Source organism: Mus musculus, chromosome 2 (genome assembly GCF_000001635.26).
Source record: "Mus musculus strain C57BL/6J chromosome 2, GRCm38.p6 C57BL/6J".
NCBI classification, from domain to species: Eukaryota; Metazoa; Chordata; class Mammalia; order Rodentia; family Muridae; genus Mus; species Mus musculus.
The window spans coordinates 59,482,834-59,506,599 of record NC_000068.7 but is presented as its reverse complement, the minus strand read 5'-3'; the positions used below and the strand labels follow the sequence as shown (position 1 = coordinate 59,506,599).

The 23,766-nt window shown below is 43.2% G+C and overlaps 1 protein-coding gene across 1 annotated transcript; it reads right to left on the bottom strand.

Moving 5' to 3' along the window:
• Positions 1 to 1,579: 1,579 nt before the first annotated feature.
• Positions 1,580 to 21,947, bottom strand: Dapl1 (death associated protein-like 1). The gene is made up of 4 exons (NM_029723.3): positions 21,834 to 21,947; positions 12,048 to 12,135; positions 9,982 to 10,042; positions 1,580 to 1,889 (listed from the first exon to the last, which is right to left on the bottom strand). The coding sequence occupies exons 1-4, from the start codon at positions 21,889 to 21,891 to the stop codon at positions 1,773 to 1,775; spliced, it is 324 nt and encodes a 107-aa protein (NP_083999.1). The 5' UTR covers positions 21,892 to 21,947; the 3' UTR covers positions 1,580 to 1,772.
• Positions 21,948 to 23,766: the final 1,819 nt, after the last annotated feature.

Genomic DNA, 23,766 nt, shown 5'->3' with positions numbered 1-23,766 from the left:
TAGCAACCTTCAGATGAAGATGTGGAATTCTCAGTTCCTTCTGCACCATGCCTGCCTGGATGCTGCCATGCTCTTACCTTGATGATAATGGACTGAACCTCTGAACCTGTAAACCAGCTCCAATTAAATGTTGTCCTTGTAAGACTTGCCTTGGTCATGGTGTCTGTTCACAGCAGTAAACCCTGACTAAGATGTCCTTCATCTCTGGACAGAGAGAACGATGCCCTTCCTCTTGTCTCATACCCCTTGGGTGACAGGACCCTCTTGTCATTTCTCTTATGCACCCCATGTTCTTCCCTTCAGACCCAAATCCTTGGCATCCCCCTGGATTCTTTACATTGAGCTTCATCCTTTGCTGTTCATCTCTTAGCATTCTCAGGCTGGAGCTTCTACTGTATGCTCACTACTCTTAAGTAGCTTTGATGAGTCTTAGCAGTCACTTTATCTTGAAGGTTTCTGCTGCGGGAGACATGTGTGATTGCATCCATTTGACGACGGTCACAGAGGGTAAGTAGCTAGTTTAAGGTTTTAGAACCAGCAAGGGACAGAAGCAGAACCCTGTCTCCTAAATCTTAGAATTTCCTGACATTGGCTCAGAGTACTGGGAACTGGGCTAAGCCAGGGTGGAGTGGTTAGGACTATTTTATGGATGCATGTTGATATTGACTGAAAGCTTGATATTGCCTCAAATTAATTTTCTTTTCCTTTTTAAAAAAACTTTGTATTGACTCTTTGTGAATTTCACATGGGGCACCCCAATCCCACTCACTTCCCCCTCCCTTCATACCTGCCCTCTCTGCTCTTGCAGCTTACCCCCAACAGAGAAAACAAATCTCATTGTGGAAGCTGTAGTGTGTCAGTGTGTCCCACAGTATACCCTTTGGTCTATACTTCTATGCTTGCAAATGTTCATTGCATTGAGTCTGGTACTAGGCCTCTGGCTTCTGCTACTCTATCAATATTGGAACCTCTCTGGGACTCCTCTCAGAGATCCTTGTTGTTGCCCTGTGTCATGGAGATCCTATAGTTTTGGATCTACAGGACCAGCCCCTTCATGCACTTTAGCAGTTCATCAATGGGATAGATGTTGGGTAGGCCAACTCAAAGCCCTGGATCTGAGCCTGAGAGGTATCTGAGCTGGTCAGTCCACCAGCTCTCCCATTCTTACACTCTTGGGCCAGCTCTACCCTGAGCTCAAAAGAGGTACACGGCTGTTCTCCCAGGTGTTGAGCAGTTGTGGGCTAGGCCAGCTCTCCTGCTCTGATGACCTCAGGGCCAGCTCTCCTGCCTGCCATAGGTGGCAAGGGGCAAGGTGTGGGGGGTATCTCTTCCTTGACTATGTCACCAAATAGCAGACAAGTGGCAGGGCCAGCTCTCCCACACTCATGTCCTTACAGTCAGTTTACCCAGCATTACTATGATACCCAGATGAGGTGCAGGGCCCACTCTCCTTAGTAACTACTGTGGTAGATGGACTAGTTATGTGTTCTGGATCACTCTCACATGCTGCAGAATTACATAGAGAGTTCCGGTAGGATCCCGATACATACATACATAACAAAAGGAGCACAGGTATGTATTGGATTCATAATTTTGGAAACTTTATTATCTAAAGGGAAAAGGGAAGATACAAAAGTTGGTTTATTTACCAAGCAAGGGCAGCAGGCCTACAGGAAGTATTGACCTTTTCTTTTTTCTTTTTTTTTTTTTTTTTTTCCTGAGCTGTCAGATTGTGGGAGAGTTGACCAGGTGGCTGTGTTTTCTGTCCTGGTCTAACATTTTCGAGGTTGCTGAATAATGTAGGCCCTCTTCATTGGAGCAGCCTTCTCCAGAGCGGGTGTGGGCTTTTGATGTGCCGTGTGAACTGTCGCTGGAAATTTATGGTTGAGCTGAAGGTGAAGAGGGAGAAGAAATAAGCATATCGGATCCACTGGGTCCACTGGTCAAGTCGCAGTCTCTACTTCTTAGATAAGACCTTCCTTCCCCAAGACCCTCCTTCCACAGCACTGCCCATCCTCAGGCTATGGAGGGGAGTGTGTTTGTGTGATACACTGTTTCCTTCACTAATGTGTCTTTACCTTTCATCATCATAAGAGTATATGACATATATAAGTCAAAGTCTAGGCTGGCCTTGAACTCATGACCCTCCAGCCTCAGCCTTCTAAGGGCTGGGATCAGAAACCTGTGCCGTCACCCCATGCTATATATTTGCTCTGAGGTCCCATTTTGAAAAGCAGAAATGGTGAAGCATTACCTGTGTCCATGCTCTGTAAAGTAAGAGTGATTCTAGCATTAGCGTGTGGAATAGATCGTTATATTCTACCAAGCATGGGGAGGTATTAAGAGGTTTGGGAAGGGGGGGTGGATTCTTCAATTAATTATCTAACAATCAGGAGAAAAAGAGCCCTTGAAAGAAGTTACAAAGTGTCAGTTTACGTGTTAGGGCAGCACATCTGAAATTGTAACTCTTTTTCAGTAAAGAGTCTGATGTTGGCCATTCCTCCCAGTCCACTAAACAGCTTGGTGAAGGAACATTGAAAAGCAACTAGCTGCAGGTGAAAATGATTCTCATGACTTGGCTGTGAGGAAGTGGGCTTACATGCCGGGAGACTTGCTGCCAGTAACAGATATTTGCTTTTGACCAAAGGTCCTGTGAGATTTACATCCAGTGATGCTTAAGATGAGAGGGCTTCGGAGCTGCTGAGTGATGCACACACTCTTCCTAGGAAGAGTTCGAACTCAGTGACCTTTGGGCCTGTTCAGTTTTGCGTTTTCAAGCTCATCAATAGTGTCCCAAGGTACCTCAAGACCGGGCTGTTAGCCAGCCAGGAAGTGGGGCCGTGGCTTGCTAGCATTGAATTTATCACTATTGAATTTGAACGCCCTTGCTTTGATACTCAAACTAAATAAAAGCGGATAAACTGTTATGACCCTGAGGAGCACATTGTTTATGGTTGCACTGGGTTCTTCTAAACTAGGGAAAACATGTGCCTTACAGCTCTTCTCAAACACCCCTGGCCCAGCTATTGCACACAGCAGGAACTTTCATGTGAAACCTGACTCTGAAAAGTCTTCTTGATCTTTAAATGCACATGTATACACACACACACACACACACACACACCACACACACATACCACACACACACACACATATACCACACACACACACACACACACACACACATACATATACCACACACACACACACACACACACACACACACACACACACACATATACACACACACCACACCACACACACATACACATACTATACATACATAAACACACTACATACACACACTATACACATAAACATACACACAGACACTACACACACACACACACACACACACACACACACACAATCTATACCCAACAGTGTTAAAGCTGCCTATAGGTATAGGATCAGGAAAATTCTTAGTGCTTTAGTTCTAAGTATTTTTTTACTTTGTTTTTTTACAATGAGCAGATACATTATGTACTAATTAACCCCAAGGATTCTCTCCCGCTGACATTCCAGAATGGATCAAAGTAATTTAATATTGGTTATAAGAGTTGCTTTAACATTTAAAAAAGACTTTTTTTTTTTAACGTCAGAGTAATTATCATTAGTGTATATGTGTTTTGCAGTATGGTAAGGGGAAGTGTTTTGTTTTGTTTTTCTTTTAACATTAGACCCCAAGGGAAATTTTGGAAGTCAATGACTTTAGTGGCTTGGTTTCAGAGTGGGCATTTTTAGCTTCATCTGAAACAGATGAGCTATTTCAGGTTGACTTTGAATCACACTATAAACCTCTAGACAGGAACAACAACCTGGAAGATTACTGAAGGTCAAATGTGAGGCAAAGGGGTGAGCAAGAAGACAACGGATGCCTCTGATAGAAGAGCTGTGGTTTGGGCGGTCAGTCAGATGAGGAGGACCAAGGCAGGAAGTAGGAACGGGACAGAGAAAGCCACCAGTCACCATTGTGAGAGGCAATGGGTGGTGCTAGGAAGGGGAGGGCAGTGCAAGGGCACTAAACTGTTATTATCTGTGTCCCAGATGATCTAGAAAATGGAAGGGCTTTGTCTCTGGGGTAATTTTAAATTTTACGGTAAAATTGATCATTTTATCCATTTTAAAAAGTGTTTTACAGCCCAATAACATTAAATGCGTTCATTTTGTTGTACAATCAGCACTACTATCCCTTCATGGAACTTGGTCCCCAAACTGAAACAAAGTGCCTATTAGACAACATTCCTTTAGCCGATCAGCAGTCCTGACCGCCTTTAGTCCCAGCACTCCGGAGGCAGAGGCAGGTGGGTCTCTGTGAGTTTGAGGCCAGCCTGGTCTACAGAGCAAGTTCCATGATGGCCAGGGCTACACAGAGAAGCCCTGTCTCCAAAAACACCAACCAAACAGAAAACTAATATTCCTTATCTTAGTTAGTTTCTATTACAGTGATAAAACACGTGACCAATTATTTCACTCTATACCTTCTGGTAAATCTATCACCGAGGGAGTCAGGGCAGGAACCCTGGAGACAGAAACAGATAGAGAGACCATGGGAGAGTCCTGCTTACTGACTTACTCTTTCTGGCTTGCTAAGCCTGCTTTCTTATAGCACCCAGGACCACTAACCCAGGGGTGGCACCAACCACATGAGCTGGGCCCTCCCGCGTCAATCATCAACTAAGAAATGCATCATAGGCCTCTCTAGTGGGGGTATTTTCTCAACTGAGGTTCCTTCTTCCACTCGACTCTGGTTTGTGTCAAGTTGACATAAAAGCAGCCAGCACACTCCACAGTTCTTCAAGTCCTTGGCAACCCTGTTTTATTATGTCTCTATGAATCTGATTATTCTAGGTATCTCATATAAGTGGGATTCAGGCAGTACATTTCTCTTTACTTACTTCAGTTAACATGATATATTCAAGGTTTGTTCATGTGAGAGTGCTTGTCAAAATTTCCTTGTTTTAAAGTGAACAATACTGAATTTTATACCACATTTTGCGTTTCTGTTCACGAATCCATAGATATTTGGGGAGGGGTCCGTTCTACTTTCTGGCACTTGGGAATGTTACAATGAGCATTGCTGTCCAAATGTCTGCTCAAGTCCCTACTTTGAAATGTGTGTGTGTGTGTGTGTGCACAGGAAAAGAATTGTAAGACCATATGCAATTGCATGCTTAATTATTTAAGAAATGAGTTTGAGGCCATCCTGGTCTACAGAGAGTTCTGGGATAGCTGAGGCTATACAAAGAAACCCTTAGCAGATGGCTAAGAAATATATTTTATTTATTTATTTATTTATTTATTTATTTATTTATTTATTTATTCAGGCAGGGTTTTTCTGTATAGCTCTGGCTGTCCTGGAACTCACTCTGTAGACCAGGCTGGGCTCAAACTCAGAAATCCGCCTGCCTCTGCCTCCCAACTGCTGGGATTAAAGGCATGCACCATCACTGCCCAGCAAGAAATATACTTTTAAATGTTCAATTTTTTTTTCTTTTTTTGTTTTTGTTTTTCGAGACAGGGTTTCTCTGTGTAGCTCTGGCTGTCCTGGAACTCACTTTGTAGACCAGGCTGTCCTGGAACTCAGAAATCTGCCTGCTTCTGCCTCCCAAGTGCTGGGATTAAAGGCATGCGCCACCACACCCAGCTCAATATTCTTTTTAAGCCACCAGGGAAATACAAATCAAAACAAGTTTGAGATTCCATTTTAGCAGTCAGAATGGCTAAGATTTAAAAAAAGAAAAAAAAAAAGACAACAAATGCTGGTGTGTCTGGAGGGGAAATGGGGACACTTGTACAGTACTTGTGGGAGTGCAAACTGGTACAGCCACTGAGGAACTCAGTATGGAGATTCCTCTAAAATCTCTGAATAGATCTGCCCTTCAGCCCAGCCATACTGTTCTTGGGCATCTACCCAAAGGATGCTGCATGCTACTACAGACGTACTTGCTTACCTAGGCTCATTGATGCTGTATTTACAATAGCCAGGAAATGGATGTCCTCACCTGATGGCTGCATGAAGGACAGTGTGGTGCATTTACCCAACGGTGTCTTACTCACCTCTTAAAAACAAAATGGTAAAGTATACAGATAAATTAATGGAGCTAGCAATAATCATCCACAGTAAGGTAGTCCAGACCCAGAAAGACACATTACAGGTTTTCTCTCATATGTGGATGTTGGCTCTGCATTGTTATGTAAGTGTAGTTCATTTAGAATACCATCGAGGTCAGGAAACTACTATGGAGCCCAGAGGAGGTCTTTCAAGGGAGAGAAATAGAATACAGTGACATAAAGGGTCAAAGAGGAGTAATGGAACAGAGAGAGTTAAATAGGATGAGGAGTGGGCCAGCAGGGTAGAAGGGGGAATTTAAGGAGAGGTGACTAACACTAAAGATCATTTGAAAAAGTCATAAAGAAACTTGCTGATATAGAGTTTTCCTATACACATACATATACAGAGTTTAAGTAGAGTTATCCTGTAGTGGGGTAAGGGGAATGGATGCCCCTACTTAAACACTACAGACTAGTGAATAAAAACCCCAGTGCCAAGAGTGGATTACCTCTTTTAGGGTTCTTGGCCAGCAGGGTCCCATAGATCATCAAACATTGGCTTTTGACATTGCTCTTGGTTATCCTCCAGAACTTGACAGCATACTTTATTGCAGAAAACACTGTGTGCTTTGAGTCACAGGACATGCGGAAGCCAAAATGGTACTGGCCCTAGAAGCTTAATTATTTCGGCTAGAATCTTGAGCTGGGAAAGTTCTGTAATTTTAATTATCAGTCATGGTAAAGTGACAGTTTTAGTAGAGTAAAACTTGTTTCTTGTCTGAGTCACCAATGTAATGGTGTCTAACAGAACATGAGGAAGAATTCAAGATTGGTGTGTGTGTGTGTGTGTGTATTCTATCTTATGGCTCCATTACAGGGGTGACGTGAAAAACAGATCAAGAGAAAGTCTTGTGCTGCCTTCCTTCCCTGTAGACACCCCTGGGCTCAAAACCTCCATTTTTAGTTTCAGGGAAAACAGCATAACAATTCTGATCAAAGTCTGTCTGCGCGGAGCTCTGAAATAAGCTCTAGGTGCAGAGAGATCAGGGGCGGGTTCTGCGTTTGAGCCTGAAGCATGCTGGTCTGAGCAGATGCCAGTGCCTCCATTCATCTTCCCAAGCTGGTAAGTTCCAGCTCCAATGTTGGCACTTACATTTCCACACCCCGTTAAGCCAAGCACTTAAAGCAATACGTACGCTTCACGTCAGTGACATTCAAGGGCACTCCCATGGAGAGGCTAGTCTGTGGAACAAGAAGAACCCTCCTGATTGTACAGATGCCTGTGATAGGTTCCTTCCTAAGGATCCCATTTCACAGGCAGCTGTGCAACTTTGGCCAGGGGATGACCCAATGCCTGGCAACTTGGAAAAAGTCTTTTAAAAAGGAAAGGAAAAGTCTTTTAAAAGTCTTTACAAACAGAGAAAGGAGAAAAAAAACCCCTTTAATTAGATTCTAATACCATACCTTTACATAACACCATTTTTAATGTTTAACCAGATACCTTTATGTGTTGAGAACACAACTCGGTATCTTCCCCCACCCTTTGTCGTCTTAAAAATAAAAAAGTTTAAAGTACTCGATAGACCACAAAACTTGGAGGAACTACAGGACAGCCTAAAAGTTAAGTTGCTTTTGAAAGTGGCCAGTAGAAGTTGGTCAAGACCATGCCTCCAGAGGTTAGCACAGAGAGCATTCGGGTTGTCTGATGCTTGTCTACAGAGAGACCAGGCTATGTGTGCAGCCACCGGACAAGGCAAACCTTCTGTGTAGGGATGGAGAGGTAGGGAAGGAGGAGAAGCAGGGTGGGGAAGAAGAAAGGAGTCTGTTTGGGAAAATAGGGGGAGGAGAGAGCTCAGGCTGCTCCTCACATAGATTAATCCTGTCTCAACCCCTTGGGGAGTGTTTTCAACCTCCCAAGTCTCAAACCCTAGGTTGGTAGGCCAGTGGAAACGTCTTGTCATGACTGATTGGTTGATGAGGCCTTATAGGAAGTGTTCATCTTAGACTATTACAGTTCCAAAATCAAGATCAGAAATATCATGGGTTCCTGGGACTAGACATAATTAGCTGAAAGTGGGAAAGAATGCTAAAATACGATCTTCAGTTATGCTGCTATATTTCTTTTGAGCAACTCTTAGGTCCTCATGGCAGCATAGAGTATGGGTGAGGAACCACTTTAACACTGGTGAAAACATCAAAAGAGGTGTGTAGCTCTACTTGAGGTTGGTTTGTTGGTTTGTTTTGTCTATGTAGTCCTGAACATTTGGAACTAGCTATGTAGACCAGGATGGTCTCAAACTTACAGAGATCCACCGGCCTCCATTTCCCAAGTGCTGGGAATAAAGGCATGTACCGCTATGTCCTCTACATTGAGATAGCTGTCTCAAAAAGGAGCAGGTGGAAAGAGATAGAGGGTGTCTGATACCCTCTTAATGGTCTCTGTGCGCATGCACATATGCTCACACAGACACATGGACACACAGACAGATAGACAGGCAACACACACACAGATACACACACACAGATACACACACACACACACACACACACACACACACACACACACACACACAAATCTTTTCTCAAGGGCAGCCACACAGCTTCTGCTCTTTTTCTAGAGCTAAGCTGAAGATCCCAGATCCCGGTTTTGGCAACACAATACTTCAAAGCCTAGCCCTTTGACACACGGACACAGAGAATGCCTCATGGGCAGCTGGTGCAGAAGCTCCTCTTCCTGCCCAAAGGCCAGAACCTTTTGAAGACTGTCAGCTCCTGTGAACCTCTTTCCCACGTCTATCAACCAAGAAACTGATGCAGATCTCAGGAAGGGAGACAAGAATTGACCCACACCCAGAGCAGAGAGCAGACTTAGCTGCAAACTGTCAGCTATTTCTCTGGCCCATTTGGTCCTCTAAAAATGATTTATCTTCATTAAATGGCTCATGTTCTCCACTTCCTTTCCCTTTATGCTGCGAATGGAAGTTCCTGCTTTGTGATGGGCTATTGGATACTCACTTTTCTTCCTTGCCTAGCTCCTGGGCATGCAATAAACTTCTAGGCCTTTTCTCCTACTAATCTGTCTGTTGGTTTATTTCAGACTAAATGCTCAAGTGTGGGACAGAAGGTGGACACTCCCTTACAACTTTAAGTCTTTAAACAGAGGCAGCTCTGATCCTTCAATTAATGGCTGAGTCGAAGAGAGAGCAGCCTTCTTTAATACCGTTAGGATAAATGTGTTTGTCACCCGAAAATAGAATAAGGGTGCACAGAGTTTACCTACAGAGTTTGGGGCTCAGAGAGAAGGAGGCCATCTCAGAATCCCAAACTACTAATTGCTGTCTGCCCAGTGTGACTCTTTTTTGAGCTGTCTGAGCTACTTGGAAGAAATTCAAGCTCTAGAAGGAAAGATAGTAGCAGCCAAGCTTCCTTGTAACTGTACTTTACTTGATAAACCCAGCTGAGGCCTGGCTGCTTCCAGCCCCCAATCACTCAGGCCTGTGCCCACCATCCCTGCAAAGTATTTCCTGTGGAGATGCAGAGGTGCAGAGGAAGGCCCACAAAACAGCTGGAGTCTCAACACACAAGCTGCCTTTTGTGAAAACATGCCAGTCTCCCTGAGAAATATTTAGGAGGGCAAAGAAAGGTTCTGCACACTCAGCATCGTGGCTCTCACGTCATCCCCTACCCTGTTTCGAAATTATTTATTTAGAGGCACTAAGGCTTTTGGAGAAACGGTTCTTTCTCATTTTAACTTAGTTTGTATTTCTCTACCTGAGAACAGATCAATTTTTCCCCCCTTACAAGGATATCAAACTCATGGGCTGGAACAAAATCTCAGTGGCCAACTGCAGGCTCCCATGAGCCACTTGGTCCACTGGGTAAAGACAGAGCTAGAGTGTCGTCTGCGTTGCCTCGGGCATGGCTCACCTTGTCCAGTGTGTCCGTCAGAGCATCCAACATCTGTATCTTGGCGACATTTGTGATGGCACTGTGAAGATGAGAAGAAACTTTAAATAAGATGCAAACCTCTGGGCATGAGACTCGGTGGTTGGTAGAGTTGTGTACCTGACATACACAAGACCCTAGGCTCAATCCCAGCACCCTCGCAGTTACTTTTGGGGCTAAAGAGATGATTCACTTAGTAAGTGTTTAGTATGCAAGCCTAAGGATTGAGTTTGGTCTATAGAAAATAAGTAAGTAAGGAAGGAAGGAAGGAAGGAAGGAAGGAAGGAAAGAAAGAAAGAAAGAAAGAAAGAAAGAAAGAAAGAAAGAAAGAAAGAGAGAAAGGAAGGAAGAAAGAAAGGAAGAAAGAAAGAAAGATTTGGAAGTGTACATCTGTTATCCCAGCACTGGGAAGGCAGAGAAAGGGCCTGGCTGGCCAGCTAACCTAGCCTATTTGGTGAGGTCCAAGCTACTGAGAAAGCCTGTGATAAACAAAAGAAACAAAAGGCAATCTATCTATCTATCTATATACATACATATATACATATGTATTACATTATATGTAATAAATTATATATAATATATAAAGCATATATGTTTTATGTTGTTTTTTTAATCTCTACTGGAGAGACTAAATGATTTATGTAGATTTTTACTTTGCTCAGCAACACGTAGAGAACAATGTTCTGTCTCCATGTACCCAGGAGTCATACCAAGTTTGTAAACCAGGTTGCTACTATAATTGATTTTTAATCTTTTCATTGAAGCATTGTGTACACACTAAAGGCATATAGTTTATGGTTCCATAAACTAAAAACACTTGTCGATTCAGTGACCTTTGGGGAAAATCAGTTTACTGAAAGCAAGCTGCATGGGTGAGTTCTGTCCTTGGCTTTCACCAGTGAGCCTCCAATATTGTACATTGTCTGTGTCTGCCTTTCTTCTCTCTGGCCAAGCTGTGTGGTAGGAGATTTCAGTCGGGCCCCAGTCCAGAGTGTAGCCTGGGGGCAAATTGGCTTTCTAGATTAGCCAAAGAAGTGAGCTCAATGAAATAGAGCATGCTTCAGAAAGACACCTGAGGTCAACTTTGGGCCTCTACATGAGTGGACATGCACGTACACACACACACACACACACACACACACACACACACACACACCATTCATGCACACCCATGAAAAAGCCCAGTATAAAAGGTGAAAGGGACAAAGCAACTATAGTATGTTTCCCTCTACATTCTCCCCGTGAGACTTAAGCAGATGTCAGAACATCCTTTTATCAACTCCTTTTGAATGACTCACTAGTATCCCATGGAAACCCATCTCTGAAGCATCCCTCCTTGGGCCACTTGGAGGAATCAGGCCAATATGTCCATTTCTTTTCCAAACGCACTCATTTCCCTTAAGCAAGTCTTTGGGTGATTGTTCTGAGGAACACCGTGGCCCTAAGCAACTTGGGGAGGGAAGGGTTTATTCCATCATATACTTCCAGGTAATAGCCCATCACTGAGGACAGGGACTCAGGCATGGTAGGAACCTGGAGGCAGGAACTGATGCAGAGGCCATGGAGGAGAGCTGCTTGCTGGCTTGCTCCTCATGGCTTGCTCAGCCTTCTTTCTTAGAGAACCCAGAACCACCAATGTAGGGGTGGGACTGCCTGCAGCGAGCTAGGTCATCCTGTATCAATGGAGACTATGTTCCACAGGCTTGCCCACAGGCCTGTGGGGTGGGAGCATTTCCCTTATCTGAGTTTCCCTTTTCCCAAGTTACTCTAGCCTGTGTCAAGTTGACAGAGAACTAACCAGTACACAGTGGCTACTAGTTTCTTAAGTAAGTGAATGGTAAGACATGGCCAGGTGCATTTAGGACCATTTAGAAGGAGGCATTTGTGTGGCCACAGAGAGGAGAGTGGGTAGGGTGTGAGGGGACCCCTGGAACACTCCTGTTGGTAGCCCAGAACAGGACAGAAGCCTGGCTGCCTCCCCTGAAGTCCTTGGGGCCTTTGGTTTGTTCCTGGTTCATTCTGGAAGCAGAGCTCTAAGCAATCCCTACCTTGTTTTCTCCAAGCCTGTCTTTTTCGTGTGTCTTTCCAAAACGCCCATCTCTTGTTTTTTGGAGATTCGCATCCCTCCAGCTTTCACTGGAAACAAACAAACAAAAAAGAAAACCCACCAGCATACATGTTAGAACAGCCTTGTTTCTTAGACAGGACTCACACCCAAGTTTCCGAATCTACATAGAAAAAAAAAAACCATTTATCTAAACAACAGAAAAGACCCCCCAAAACAAACAAACAAACAAAACAAAAAAACAACTAAGGAAGCCAGAGCAGGGAGGAGAAGGTCTGGGCTTTGATTTTTTTATGCTCAGAGAGGTGGAATCAAGGTTGAAAGGCAGAAGGTCACACCTGAATTTAGGAAGAATAGCAACCTACTCCCTTAGGCATTTAGCAGAAAGATTTTTTTTCTCTTGTTATCAAACCAATTACATTCTTCAAGATAGCAACCCATAATTACAATGTGACCCTTTGTTTTCCCACAAGATTAAAGCTTTCGCATAGCTTGCATTTTTGTTTCTTCAACGAAGCTTTCAAAAGCCAGATTCTGAGAGACTAGCCAAATTTCAGGGTGCTGACAGACGTTTAATTCAAACAAGGGGCTTTGAATTCCAGAGGCTGGCCACCTTCCTCTCAGACCCCTAAACCTGCATGCTGGCTGAGCTCTCGGCCATCCTAGTGAGTAATTAAACTGTATTAATAGGCATGCCATTCAAGAGTTCAATTATGTTAATTAGGCTACAGATGACCTAAAAGCAATTCGAGTGTTTAACAATGTCAGCCGAAATCAAAGTTGAAAAAGGAACAGCCCATTTCAGACTGCAAGTCAAAACAGATTCCTTCCTCTTTTTCCAGAAAAAACCCACACATCTCAAATCTGACAAGCTCGGAGGAGACGTGGCTCTGGTGGACGGGTGGACGTTGATTTGTTTGAACCTGCTAATCCTCTTTATGGAAACGCCACTTGGGCGGTTTGCTAAAACCAATTCCAATAAGGTAAAAAGTAAAGGAGGAAACTGATTTCTCAGAGCTTTTGCGTGCTGACTTTATCACTGTTCATATACATATTAATACTTAACTCTTTTGATCAGGCATACATGCAGAAGGGGTGCAGTCAAGAAACATGAGAAGATTTGTGAAACCCTTCCCAATACCTCTAGTTCCCAGTTCCTGGCCTTTACCCACAGATGGCTTATACATTATTTTAAATGTTAGCATAAGATACTAACTGTTCTATGTTTGATTTATACACACACACACACGCACACACACACACACACACACACACACCCGCCCCTACCAACCATTCATTTTATAGAACATTCAACATTTCACTATTTCTATCTGTCTGCTTTTTTCTTACTATCTTTCTTTTCAATTCTATTATGAAAATCATCTGTGTTTACTTAGTCACTTTGCTAATGCTAAGCATCTCATGTGTTTCCAATTCATTATGTTCATAAACAAGACTTCCACGAGTATCCTTCTTATAAGTAACTGTACCAGCACACGTCTATCTATCTATCTATCTATCTATCTATCTATCTATCTATCTATCATTCATCTATCTATCTATCTATCTATCTATCTATCTATCATCTATCTATCTATCTATCTATCTATCTATCTATCTATCTATCTATCTATCTATCTATCTATCTGTGGGATGGATTTCTAGAAGTGACTTTACTAGGCGCATTTGGGATTTTGTTAAATCATACAGTCTCCACAGCTACCTTGGCAACAATTGTTTCTCTAGATGATGAGCTAGAAAATGTTTCATCTTATCAACTAGTAAGCTAAAAAGTTAGAACTATAATAGATGTGGAGAAGTTGCCCTGGATCCTGTAAGTATCTGGAGACACAACCTCCCTGCCTTCATCCCTCCCACCTCCCTCCCTGTTGGTTTCATTGGTGTCACCTGCTTAGTTCTACATGTAGGTGATAGAGAAGAGGAGGGAAGCAGATGGGTTGGTCAGGGAGAGAAGATGACCCCACATTACCCGTCCTGGTTCTTCTTGTATTTAAACCTAACGGATCAGCAGTTAAGAGTGCTTGCCCAACTTCTGAGAATTGGCTTGGTTTTCAGAACCCGTGCGAGCTCACAGACACCTGTAACCCCAGCTCCTGGGGATCTAACACACACATACATTAATATAAAAAAATTAAATCTTAAGCTTTACGTTCAAGTCAGGACTTGGAGGATGAAGTTGGGGGTCCTGTACCCCTTTGTCTGTTTCTCTTCCTCATACACATCGACCAAATCTCCTCTCTGCTTTTGATCACCACATATGGCTTTAAATAACTCGTTGGGGAAAATGGCCAAACTTAGCTACTTGGGGCTGCAGAGCCAAAGCTTTTGTCTTAAAACTCCAGGTTACAGTAACTCATTGCTCTAATTTGCATTTCTGTTTTGTTATTGCAGCTTAAGCTTCCTTTAGAAGGTATTTGTATTTATGTTTCGATGGGCTGTTCATAGTTTCTGCCCAGTTTTCCCCCACCCTGTAGGACTACTAGTCTTTTTTCATCCCTTTCTTACTTAATTTTAAGAGCTGTTTGTGAAATGCATTGCAAATGTAGAATAGTTAATTGTACCATTTACTGCTCTTCTTCTTACTTATTGATAATGTCTGCCCATTGTAAACTTCACGCTTATGTAGACCTGTCAGTCTCATACGGATTTGTAAGGAACGTGATGTTTTACAGGCATTCTCTGCTGTCTTGTAGAAGTTCGGTGGTTTCATCCTGTAAAGCCAGACTCTGGTTTTATACTTCTGTGTTTGGTCCTTCAATGACATATTCGATGCAAGTCATGTGGCAGAGGCAGGTCCATCTTTGTTTTGTTTTGAGGCTGTTGAGACCAGATTTTGCTATGAACCCAGGACTCCCTGTGTAGCCCAAGCTGGCTTCAAACTTCCAATCCTCCTGCCTCACCTCCAGTGTGCCGCAGTTACAGGTGTGCACCACCACACCTGGTTTGATGTGTTTTTAGATGATCTACATTTGAAAATTAGTCTTTTCTCTATCAATTTGAAATGCACCTTTATTGCATACTGAGTTCTTAGACACAAAACATATATATGTGTGTGTATGTATGTATATGTATATTTTATATATATATATATATATATGTATATATATATATATATATATATATATATATATATTTAAGAAATATATATAATAGATGTGCACCACCACACCTGCATAAACTTATGGATATTTTTAAAGGGGGAGATTCATGTCATTGTACCCCTGGTGGCTCTGTGTTTGAGAATACACATGGCTTTCTATTGTTTGCCTCCTCCGAGTCCCTTCGAAATTTGTTCAGGTCAGTTTTACACATTTATGCTGAGGCTCACACTTCATAAGCACTTCTGTAAGCCAGGTCTCTTTTTCATGCCCAAACTAAGAACTTAGAGATGAAAAAAAATTAATTGAACACCAGTGAGTTTATCTTAACTGATTTTACATTTAGGATGTGGTGAATTCTATTATTGCTTATTTTGGCTTTCTATAGATTCTCTTAGCTTTTCCAGGTGAAAAAAATACATGTAATTTACAGAGAGTTATAGATCTATCTCCTTTAGAAAAAATGTTCAGTAGTGGTGATTGTGACCATCTTTGCCTTTCTCATTGTTAAAGGCTTATGCTTCCCTATGAAATGTAATATATTCTTTGGGTATCCATCTCTTCATATTTACCTAACTACATACATACACATATGTTATACATTTTTATCACATTTAGGGGATACTATCATTCTATATCATTCTATTATTTGAAGAAATATTGAATTTCAGCAAATGCACCTCCACATTTATGAATATATTCATATTTTTTTCCTTAATGTGTTTCATTAATTAGATCATTGTTTGGCGATGTTGACTTCATTTAGAAGGACTCATAGAGACTCTAAAGGAGGGTGCCGAGAGAGGAGGAAGGCATTTCAGTTAGAGGAGGAGCTGTGGAGTCAGTCAGGCCACTGGAGGGCGACTGAGAGTACCGTCACCAACGTTCTGAAGGGTCATGTGTCCTATTGGGGTGATCCCAAGGAAATGCTGGACAAATTAGGGCATCTCCATTCCCCCAAAGCCATGAGACTGCTCTGATCTGCCTATGGCTTGAGTTGTCCTCAAAGGTCTGATGACCTGAGAAGCTGGTCCTCAGCGTGACTACAATGGGAGCGGGATGTATTAAGAGGTAGGGCCTCCTGGGAGACCCTACGGTCAGTTGGGAGTGGCCCTTGGAAGGGATATAGGGACCCCAGTCTATCTTCCTCCTGCCTTCTGCTGGGTGAGTCTAGCTCTTTTACCACAGAGTCTTCACCAGAGAGTAAATCTTCAGAACTGAGAACTAAACACGCCCATTTGATTTATAGAGTTAGCCTGAGGTGTCTCATTATGCTAATGAGACAGATGGACACAATGACTGTGAGCTAAGTATCTAGTTTTCTTTCCGCCGTGGTTTCCACATCTCTCAAAAAGGAATGAATCCCGTTGTTCAGAGGTATTCTTAAGAATAAAGATACGTAAGCCAGACTGGCTGAATGACTCAGTGGGTAAAGGTGCTTGCCACCTAGCTTGAGAGTCTGACCCCCCAGGACTCACATGGTAGAAGGAGAGAACTGACGCTTGCAGATTGTCTTCTGATCTCTGTGCACGCATGTGCTATAGGGAGTAAAACCCATACGTATAAATACATGTAGAGCCTGCATGGTGGTGCACGCCTTTAATCCCAGCACTCAGGAGGCAGAGGCAGGCAGATTTCTGAGTTCCAGGACAGCCTGGTCTACAAAGTGAGTTCCAGGACAGCCAGGGCTATACAGAGAAACCCTGTCTCGGAAAAAATAAATAAATAAATAAATGAATGTAGATTTTTAAAAACATGGAATATTTTTACAAGATACATAAGCCTTTGGTTCACGGTAGACACTTGATAATTAGTAGTTATTATTTAGATAGATTGATTGATTTTTGGCTTTTTGAGAGAGGGTATCTCTGTGTAGCTCTGGCTATCCTGGAACTCACTCTGTAAAATCAGGCTGGCTTCAAACTCAGAGATCTGACTGCCTCTGCCTCCCTAGTGCTGGGACCAAAGGTGTGCACCACCACCGCCTGGCTTATTTAGACTTATTTTAGGTTGTACCAAAAGGAGAGGGCAGAGTGGATATCAGATAAGGAAGGTTTCCAAGTAGATTGTGTTATTCGGTGCGGAAGTACATTGGTGGTACATTGGTCAATGCCTCTTGGTGTATTGCGGAGGGTGTTCTGTCTTGAGCATCCTAGGAGAATTTTGGGGGACTTAGAGGAAATGGAGCAAACAGCCATCATCGTCACCGTGAGATTCTTACTGTGACCCTAAACCTTCTAATCTACTGTGAAAAGAAAGTCCATTACTTGTCTCACTTTGGAAAGAACATAACAACTTCACAGACAGACAAACAGCAAAGGGTACCCTAGAAACCCACACTGCAGGGGTTCTTCGTGTTAAAGAATAAAACAGGAATCTTTAGGGAAGACACTTTGATTTGTGGCAAGACACACAAGCTATCCCCAGTCTGTGGGTGGATATATTGATTTATCGAGGGAGGTTCTCACAAGCATGTGGTGAATGAACCAGTTGGAACCAGTTTGTGGGAGGGTCATCTTCAAGGCTTCTCTGGGAACACTGGTCTCCCTGGTCTCCCAGGATCTAGATAAATCACCACCATAGCCCACGACAATCACACCCTGGCCCATTTTGTTGAACCCACCTATGGCTGGAAGGTCTTTCCCAAGAAGCCACTGTGTCTAAATCAGCCCTTTTAAACTTAGATGCACCTCCACCCAACTCTAGCTTCCTATTCAAGGTATAGTTTCTTTAGAATCTTTGTGTAAAACCAACTGCAATTCAACGAAGTAAAACATGAGTGGGCTTACTATTTTAAAGAACCATATGTACAAACTTGAACACAAACACAGTAAGATGTTTAGGACGTTTGGTGAGAAGAATGAATTAGCATCTACAAGAGAAGATGCTAATAAGAAGATGTTCTTTTGGGTTGTCTCATTAGGAATCCAAAGTTGGTGCAGGAGGATTGGAACTTTCCCTTTCTGCCTCTGGGGTAGAGCTGAGCTCTTGTGGTAGATTTTGTGGTTTGTAATTTTTCAAAGATAGATCTTGTAGTTTCAAATTCTACATAATTTCCTGTTAAGATTTTTTTTTTTCAGTATTTGGTAGAGAGCAGTCAAGACAAAAATCTTCCTGTAAGAAAAATGAGCCCTTTCCTCCTCTCGACCATGGAGGATGTAATCTAAGAAAGCAAGAAAACACAAAGTTTGTGCACACTCTGCCTTATAGCTGGAAACTTATTTGAAAATCTCACTAGAAGGCAAAAGCTTATAGAAGGCTCAACTCCCAAGTTGCCTTCTCAGAGAATTTTTGGTTGCCAATCAAGAGCCCTGAAAAATTCTCAGGGAAAGAGGATTTTTAGAGCAAGGAAGTTTTGTCTCAAAGCCAGTTTTATTTTTCCAGTCTCGGGGCTGGGTGGCTTCAGGGCAGTCTCTTGGCCTCTCTGAGTTCCAGTTTGCTCCTTTGTGGCGCTTCTCTGTAGAACACCGTCTATCTGAAGGGCTGCTGCCATATCTAGAAATTCCTATGCTGTGTGTGCAGCGCACGGGTGACCGAATGGCAGCTGCCCGTGGGTTCACCAGGCTCTTCCTTCCGTATTTTGGGCAGAGGATCTCACACGCTTCTCTTCTAACTCCCTTCCTCTCCCCAATCCGTCCTCCCTACTCTAACTCCCTTCCTCTCCTAATCCGTCCTCCCTACTCTGCATGAGTTAACCAGTTGGACTGATGAAAGTCAAGACGTCCTTCTGTTTAGTTTTCATGTCTTTTTAAAATTAAAATTTTGGGGGGGGGTGGAGGGAAAGGACCTCACTATTTAGTCCCAGCTGGCCTGGGATTCTCTCTGTAGACCAGGCTGTTCTTGAATGTACAGAAATCTGCCTGCGCCTGCCCTCTGCGATCTGAAATTAAAGGCATGCACCACTGTGCCATGGCTTATTTTTATTGTTTTAATAGAATATCTTTTATGTATTATTTGACAGTTGTATATAGTGGATCTCCCCCACCCCCTACTTATTATAGCCTTTTTATGAGTACATGATATTATGTTGTGTTTCTTACCTGTCTCCTTCCCTCACTGCACGACCCCATCCTCCTGGCCCTCCATTTTGTTTTAAGTGACACATGTCCGTAGGCAGTTATGGTCACCTACGGAGTTCTTCATGATACCCCTTCCCCATAACCTTTCCTCTTTCCCAAAGGAGCCAGAAAACACCTCTTGTGGTTCACAGCTGAATCTCTGTATACAGCTCTCCTGCTTTGGGGTAAAATCAGTTTAAAAAGGGCAGGACTGGAGATGAGCTTCCGAGCAACTGCTAATCTTCCTGTTCGCCACACATCTGGCTTGCCTGGACTACCTTCCACTCACAAAAATTTGCTATTGATGTTCGTGTAATGTTTAGTTCATCTAAAACTAAAAAGACTGGCATTGGTGGCAAACCCCTAAAGGTAAATGGATCTCTGAGTTCGAAGCCCGCCTGGTCTACAGAGTGAGTTCCAAGACAGCCAAGACAAAGAGAAACCCTGTTTCGGAAAACCAACCCTTACCCAAACAAACAAACAAACAAACAAACAAACATCCTAAGAGAAAGGTAAATCAAAAAAGCAGGAGATCCAGGCTACTTTTGATGAATGAACACTGTCTTGTTTCAGGACACGGATGCAAAATCAAGGATAGCAATGGTGTGATGTATTACATTAGTACGCATAAAGGGAGTGCCCCCCACCCCATGCATAGGTGGGGGAGTTCCAGCTGGCTGACTTCTGAGAGGTGTCACTCATAACTAAGCTGCAAGCACTCATGCCTTCCAACTGAGGTTGTTTCCTGTCTGGACCCTTGCAGCAGGTGCCAGTGAGCCTCCCACATCTGAGTCCAGAAGGATCATTCTGCCGACTCCAGTGGGCCTTACAGGCCTGTGTTTTAAAGGGGTCACCATTCAAGTGTCAGGTACTTTATATTATCAATTTCATCCTCACAATAGCCTTACCAGATTGATGTCATTTAGTATCCCCTTTCAGAGGTAAGAAAACGGAGGCTCAGAGAGAGAGAGATAGATTAAAAGTGAAGTTTAAGCACCCTCTTGGAGGCAAGGGGGAGGAGGAATGGGGTGAGGAAATGTGGGAGGAGGACCAGGAGAGGTGGGGGAGGGGCAATGGCTGGCTGGAATGTAAACAAATAAAATAAATTTTTAAAATGTTAAAAAAAAAAAGGTGAAGTTCAAACTCGACCTTGTCCGGTTCTGACGGCCACGCCTCCCCCTTCCCGCCATATGGCGTTAGCTTCCTGCTGTCAGACATCTGTATTTTGCTTCTAAATATCAGGTGAAGACTTAATAGAATTTTTGGCATCTTATTAGTTTTGTTCCATAAATAAAACTTTGCATCATTGAAAACTGGTTCAGACTTTAAATTAAAAAAAAAAAAAAGGTGATGGTGGTTGGGGGAAGACGAGCTGAAGGATGAAACCTCTTTGTTCTCTGGAGCTCAGTGGGAGAGCAAGCCTGCCTTCATCTCCATCCCAATTATCCCAAAGCCCTTATCTGCAGTGTCACAGTTCATAACAATTCATTGTCATGCCAGAGGCACTGTGACATGCTTGATAGAGTCATGGTGCGCTCTGTACACAGAGCAATTAGCAATCATTAGTGACAGGGACAGGAAGTTCCCCGGTGGTATCATTCAAACTCTCATTTAAGTTTAACTTTGTGCATGAATGTACTGTAGCAAATCGGATTTTTTAGTTGGATGGGAGTGGAGGCAGCAGAAGAGAGTGGTGGCATTTCTTTTTATCCATGCAATATATGAGTTCCTCTTCCAACAACGTGCCCGTTCGCTCCCAGACTCGTTTGCATCAAAACCTTTAAAATTTTAACATTAAAAACTGCTGAATCCAACTACAAGTGTGGAATGTCCGTAGACTGGCAAAGCAGACCGGCCATGGTGTGTAGAACGAGCCGGAAGACTCTGATTCTACTGGGCTGCCTTCTAGAAAGCTCTGGGTCTGTATCAGATCCTTGCCCTTTGCAAAGCCTGTGCCTGTCCTACCTGCCAGCAGCTAAGAGGCCTCCGCCTCCTCTTAGACCTGACAAAGAATTATACAAATAACTGGATTTGTAAATGGAGACAGGCAAGGACAAAGCAGCCAGGCTTTTGAGATGCCAGGGGAGAGGGATAGCAGTTGGAAGAATGTAAAACTGACTAAAAGTAGGCCTGTTCATGCTAGTCAAGCTATGTAAACATAGGCTTAGTTGCAGGAGAACCACTTTCTAGAGTCCACAGAGTTGACGTCAATAGCATGGATTTAAAAAAAAAAAAAAGGAAGGCTCTCTAGTTGTTAGAGCCCCTGCAGACAATGGGTGCTTATTAAAACCTGCTCCTCAGTTTATGGGTTGAGAGCATTGCCCAAGCCCAAAGACTCAAGAAGCAGAAACGGGGTACTGCTGTTCTCTTCATGGAAGTCAGTATGAGGTCAGCTAACCATGGGCATCTTGGAGAAAGGTAGGGCTCCCCAAGGTGGTAACCCCTAGGTGAGGGGTCACAACTAATCTACAACCATGGAGGAGCTCGGGCTGCTGGAAGTTAAAGCAACACTACTTCTGGGAGGATGGATGCCTCTCAGATGGAGTGTGGAAGCCTTTTTCGGTGGGAGCGAGGTCAGGTGGGGGAACCTACCTGCTGGGGCATACCGCCCTTTCAGCGGGGACGGCAGAACTTGTACTTCGTTTGCCATAGTGCCTGTGTGCCAGTGCCTTGCCGATGCTCTGAGGCTGAGTGCCAGTTGTAACTGGCTCATCTCACCTCACTAAGGCTTTATAGCTTCAGGGGGCGGGGCCCCTTGAGGGCATTGCTGAGCAACAACCAGGCTCATCATTAAGCTGCCCTGGAACCTGAGTCTCTTTGGCAAGCCTTCTCTTCTTTCGTTAGCCTGGGAAAGCCAGGTAGATGTTTACAGGACAGAGTGAGGTCTGAGGAGAGTGTAGAGAAGATCCAGTCTGGATGAATTCTTTCTTAACGTCAACGATTCTTCTCTCTGGTAAGAGCAGTGTTCCAGTGTGAGGTCCTTGTCACGTCCAGGGGTGTCACAATGGACAAGACAGAGTCTTTGCTTTAAGACATCTATAGTCTTTCTAAGAGACAATACAAGTGAGCACCTTTCCTTTCTAAGGGCTTCCCAGTGTTGAGCACTCATGCTAAGAAAAGAATTGCAGGTGTGGACAGAGACTTCTGTGCAAGTATAGTAATTATGTATTTCTTTTCTTTCTTATATTGTTTTATTTGTTTTAAAACAGGGCTCTTAAGAACTGAGCCACCTTTCCAGTCCTTTTGACTTCATTTCGAGACAGGGTCCTGTTAAGTTTCTCAAGCCAGCCCCAAACTTAGTCTTTTTGTCTCCACCTCCTCAGAGTTAGAATTATATGTACCTGTCATCACATCTACTATAAATATTCACCAAGCAGAGGCTTAGCTAAATTAAGATGTGATCAAGAGAATGCTGTGTAGTGCATATTCCAAATCATGTTTCAACTAATACTCATTGATGCAGAAATATCGGTGGTAATATAGTGAAATGGTAACCAATAGATGCAACTTTTTGCTAAGAACGTATGAGTTAAAGCATATTGCTGTACCTCCAGGGCCAACATTTAGCAGACAGTACTTGGACAAACTGTTCTTCCATCAAAAACTGCCCTTCGACTAGGCGTGACAGTATATGCCTTTAATCCCAGCACTTGGGAGGCAGAGGCAGGTGGATCTCTGTGAGTTCGAGGCCAGTCTGGCCTATGTAGAGAGACCCTGTCTCAAAAACAAACAAAACAAAACAAACAAACAAAACCCCTAAATGTTAATGATGATGTTAGAGCAATAGGAGCTTTTATACATGGTTATGAGAATACAAAAAAAGTAAAATGTTAGAAGTCAATTCAACATACTTAGCACATATTGTGCAACCAATAATCAAATTGCAGGGAATTCTAAGAGAAATAAAAACTTTTATACACAGAACCCTGTGTACAGATGTCTAGAGTACTTCTCTTCAAGAGTGAAAGAAGTTAAACACAACCCCAGAGCCCATTAAATGCAGAGTAGACAAACAGCTTGTGTTACATGCACACAACAACATACAACTCAGGAGTAGGAATGCTCTGTACAGAGGAACCCCAAAGACACTATGCAATATTAAGTATGCTAGATTAAAAAAATCAGAACATAGATCACGTTGCTTGCTGTATAATTTCATACATGATACAAGCTGGATGTGATGACTCACACCTGCAATCCTAACTCTGAGGAGGCAGGGACATACGACTAAGTGTGGTGGGGCTGGCCTGAGAAATTTAACAGGACCCTGTCTCAAAATAAAAGTCAAAAGGACTGGAAAGGTGGCTCAGCTCTTAAGAACAATGCTCTTAAACAAACAATCAAACAATCAAACAAACCACAAAGGATGCTGCTCTTGTAGAGGACTGGAGTTCAGTTCCCAGCATCCACACCAGGTGCCTCCTGTAACTCTAGCTCCAAGGGGTCTGGTACCCTCCACAGGTCTCCTTGGACCCCAGAGGTGTCCACTCACCACTTAAAAACAAAACAAAACAAAACAAAACAA

Bases quoted from the DNA above. Each gene is read 5' to 3' on its own strand.
- Dapl1 (NM_029723.3), bottom strand. From the start codon at position 21,891: ATGGCAAACGAAGTACAAGTTCTGCCGTCCCCGCTGAAAGGGCGGTAT. The intron at 12,136-21,833 runs GTAGGTTCCCCC...GTTTGTTTCCAG, and splicing joins AGGGCGGTATGCCCCAGCAG to TGAAAGCTGGAGGGATGCGA. The intron at 10,043-12,047 runs GTAGGGATTGCT...TCATCTTCACAG, and splicing joins ACAGGCTTGGAGAAAACAAG to TGCCATCACAAATGTCGCCA.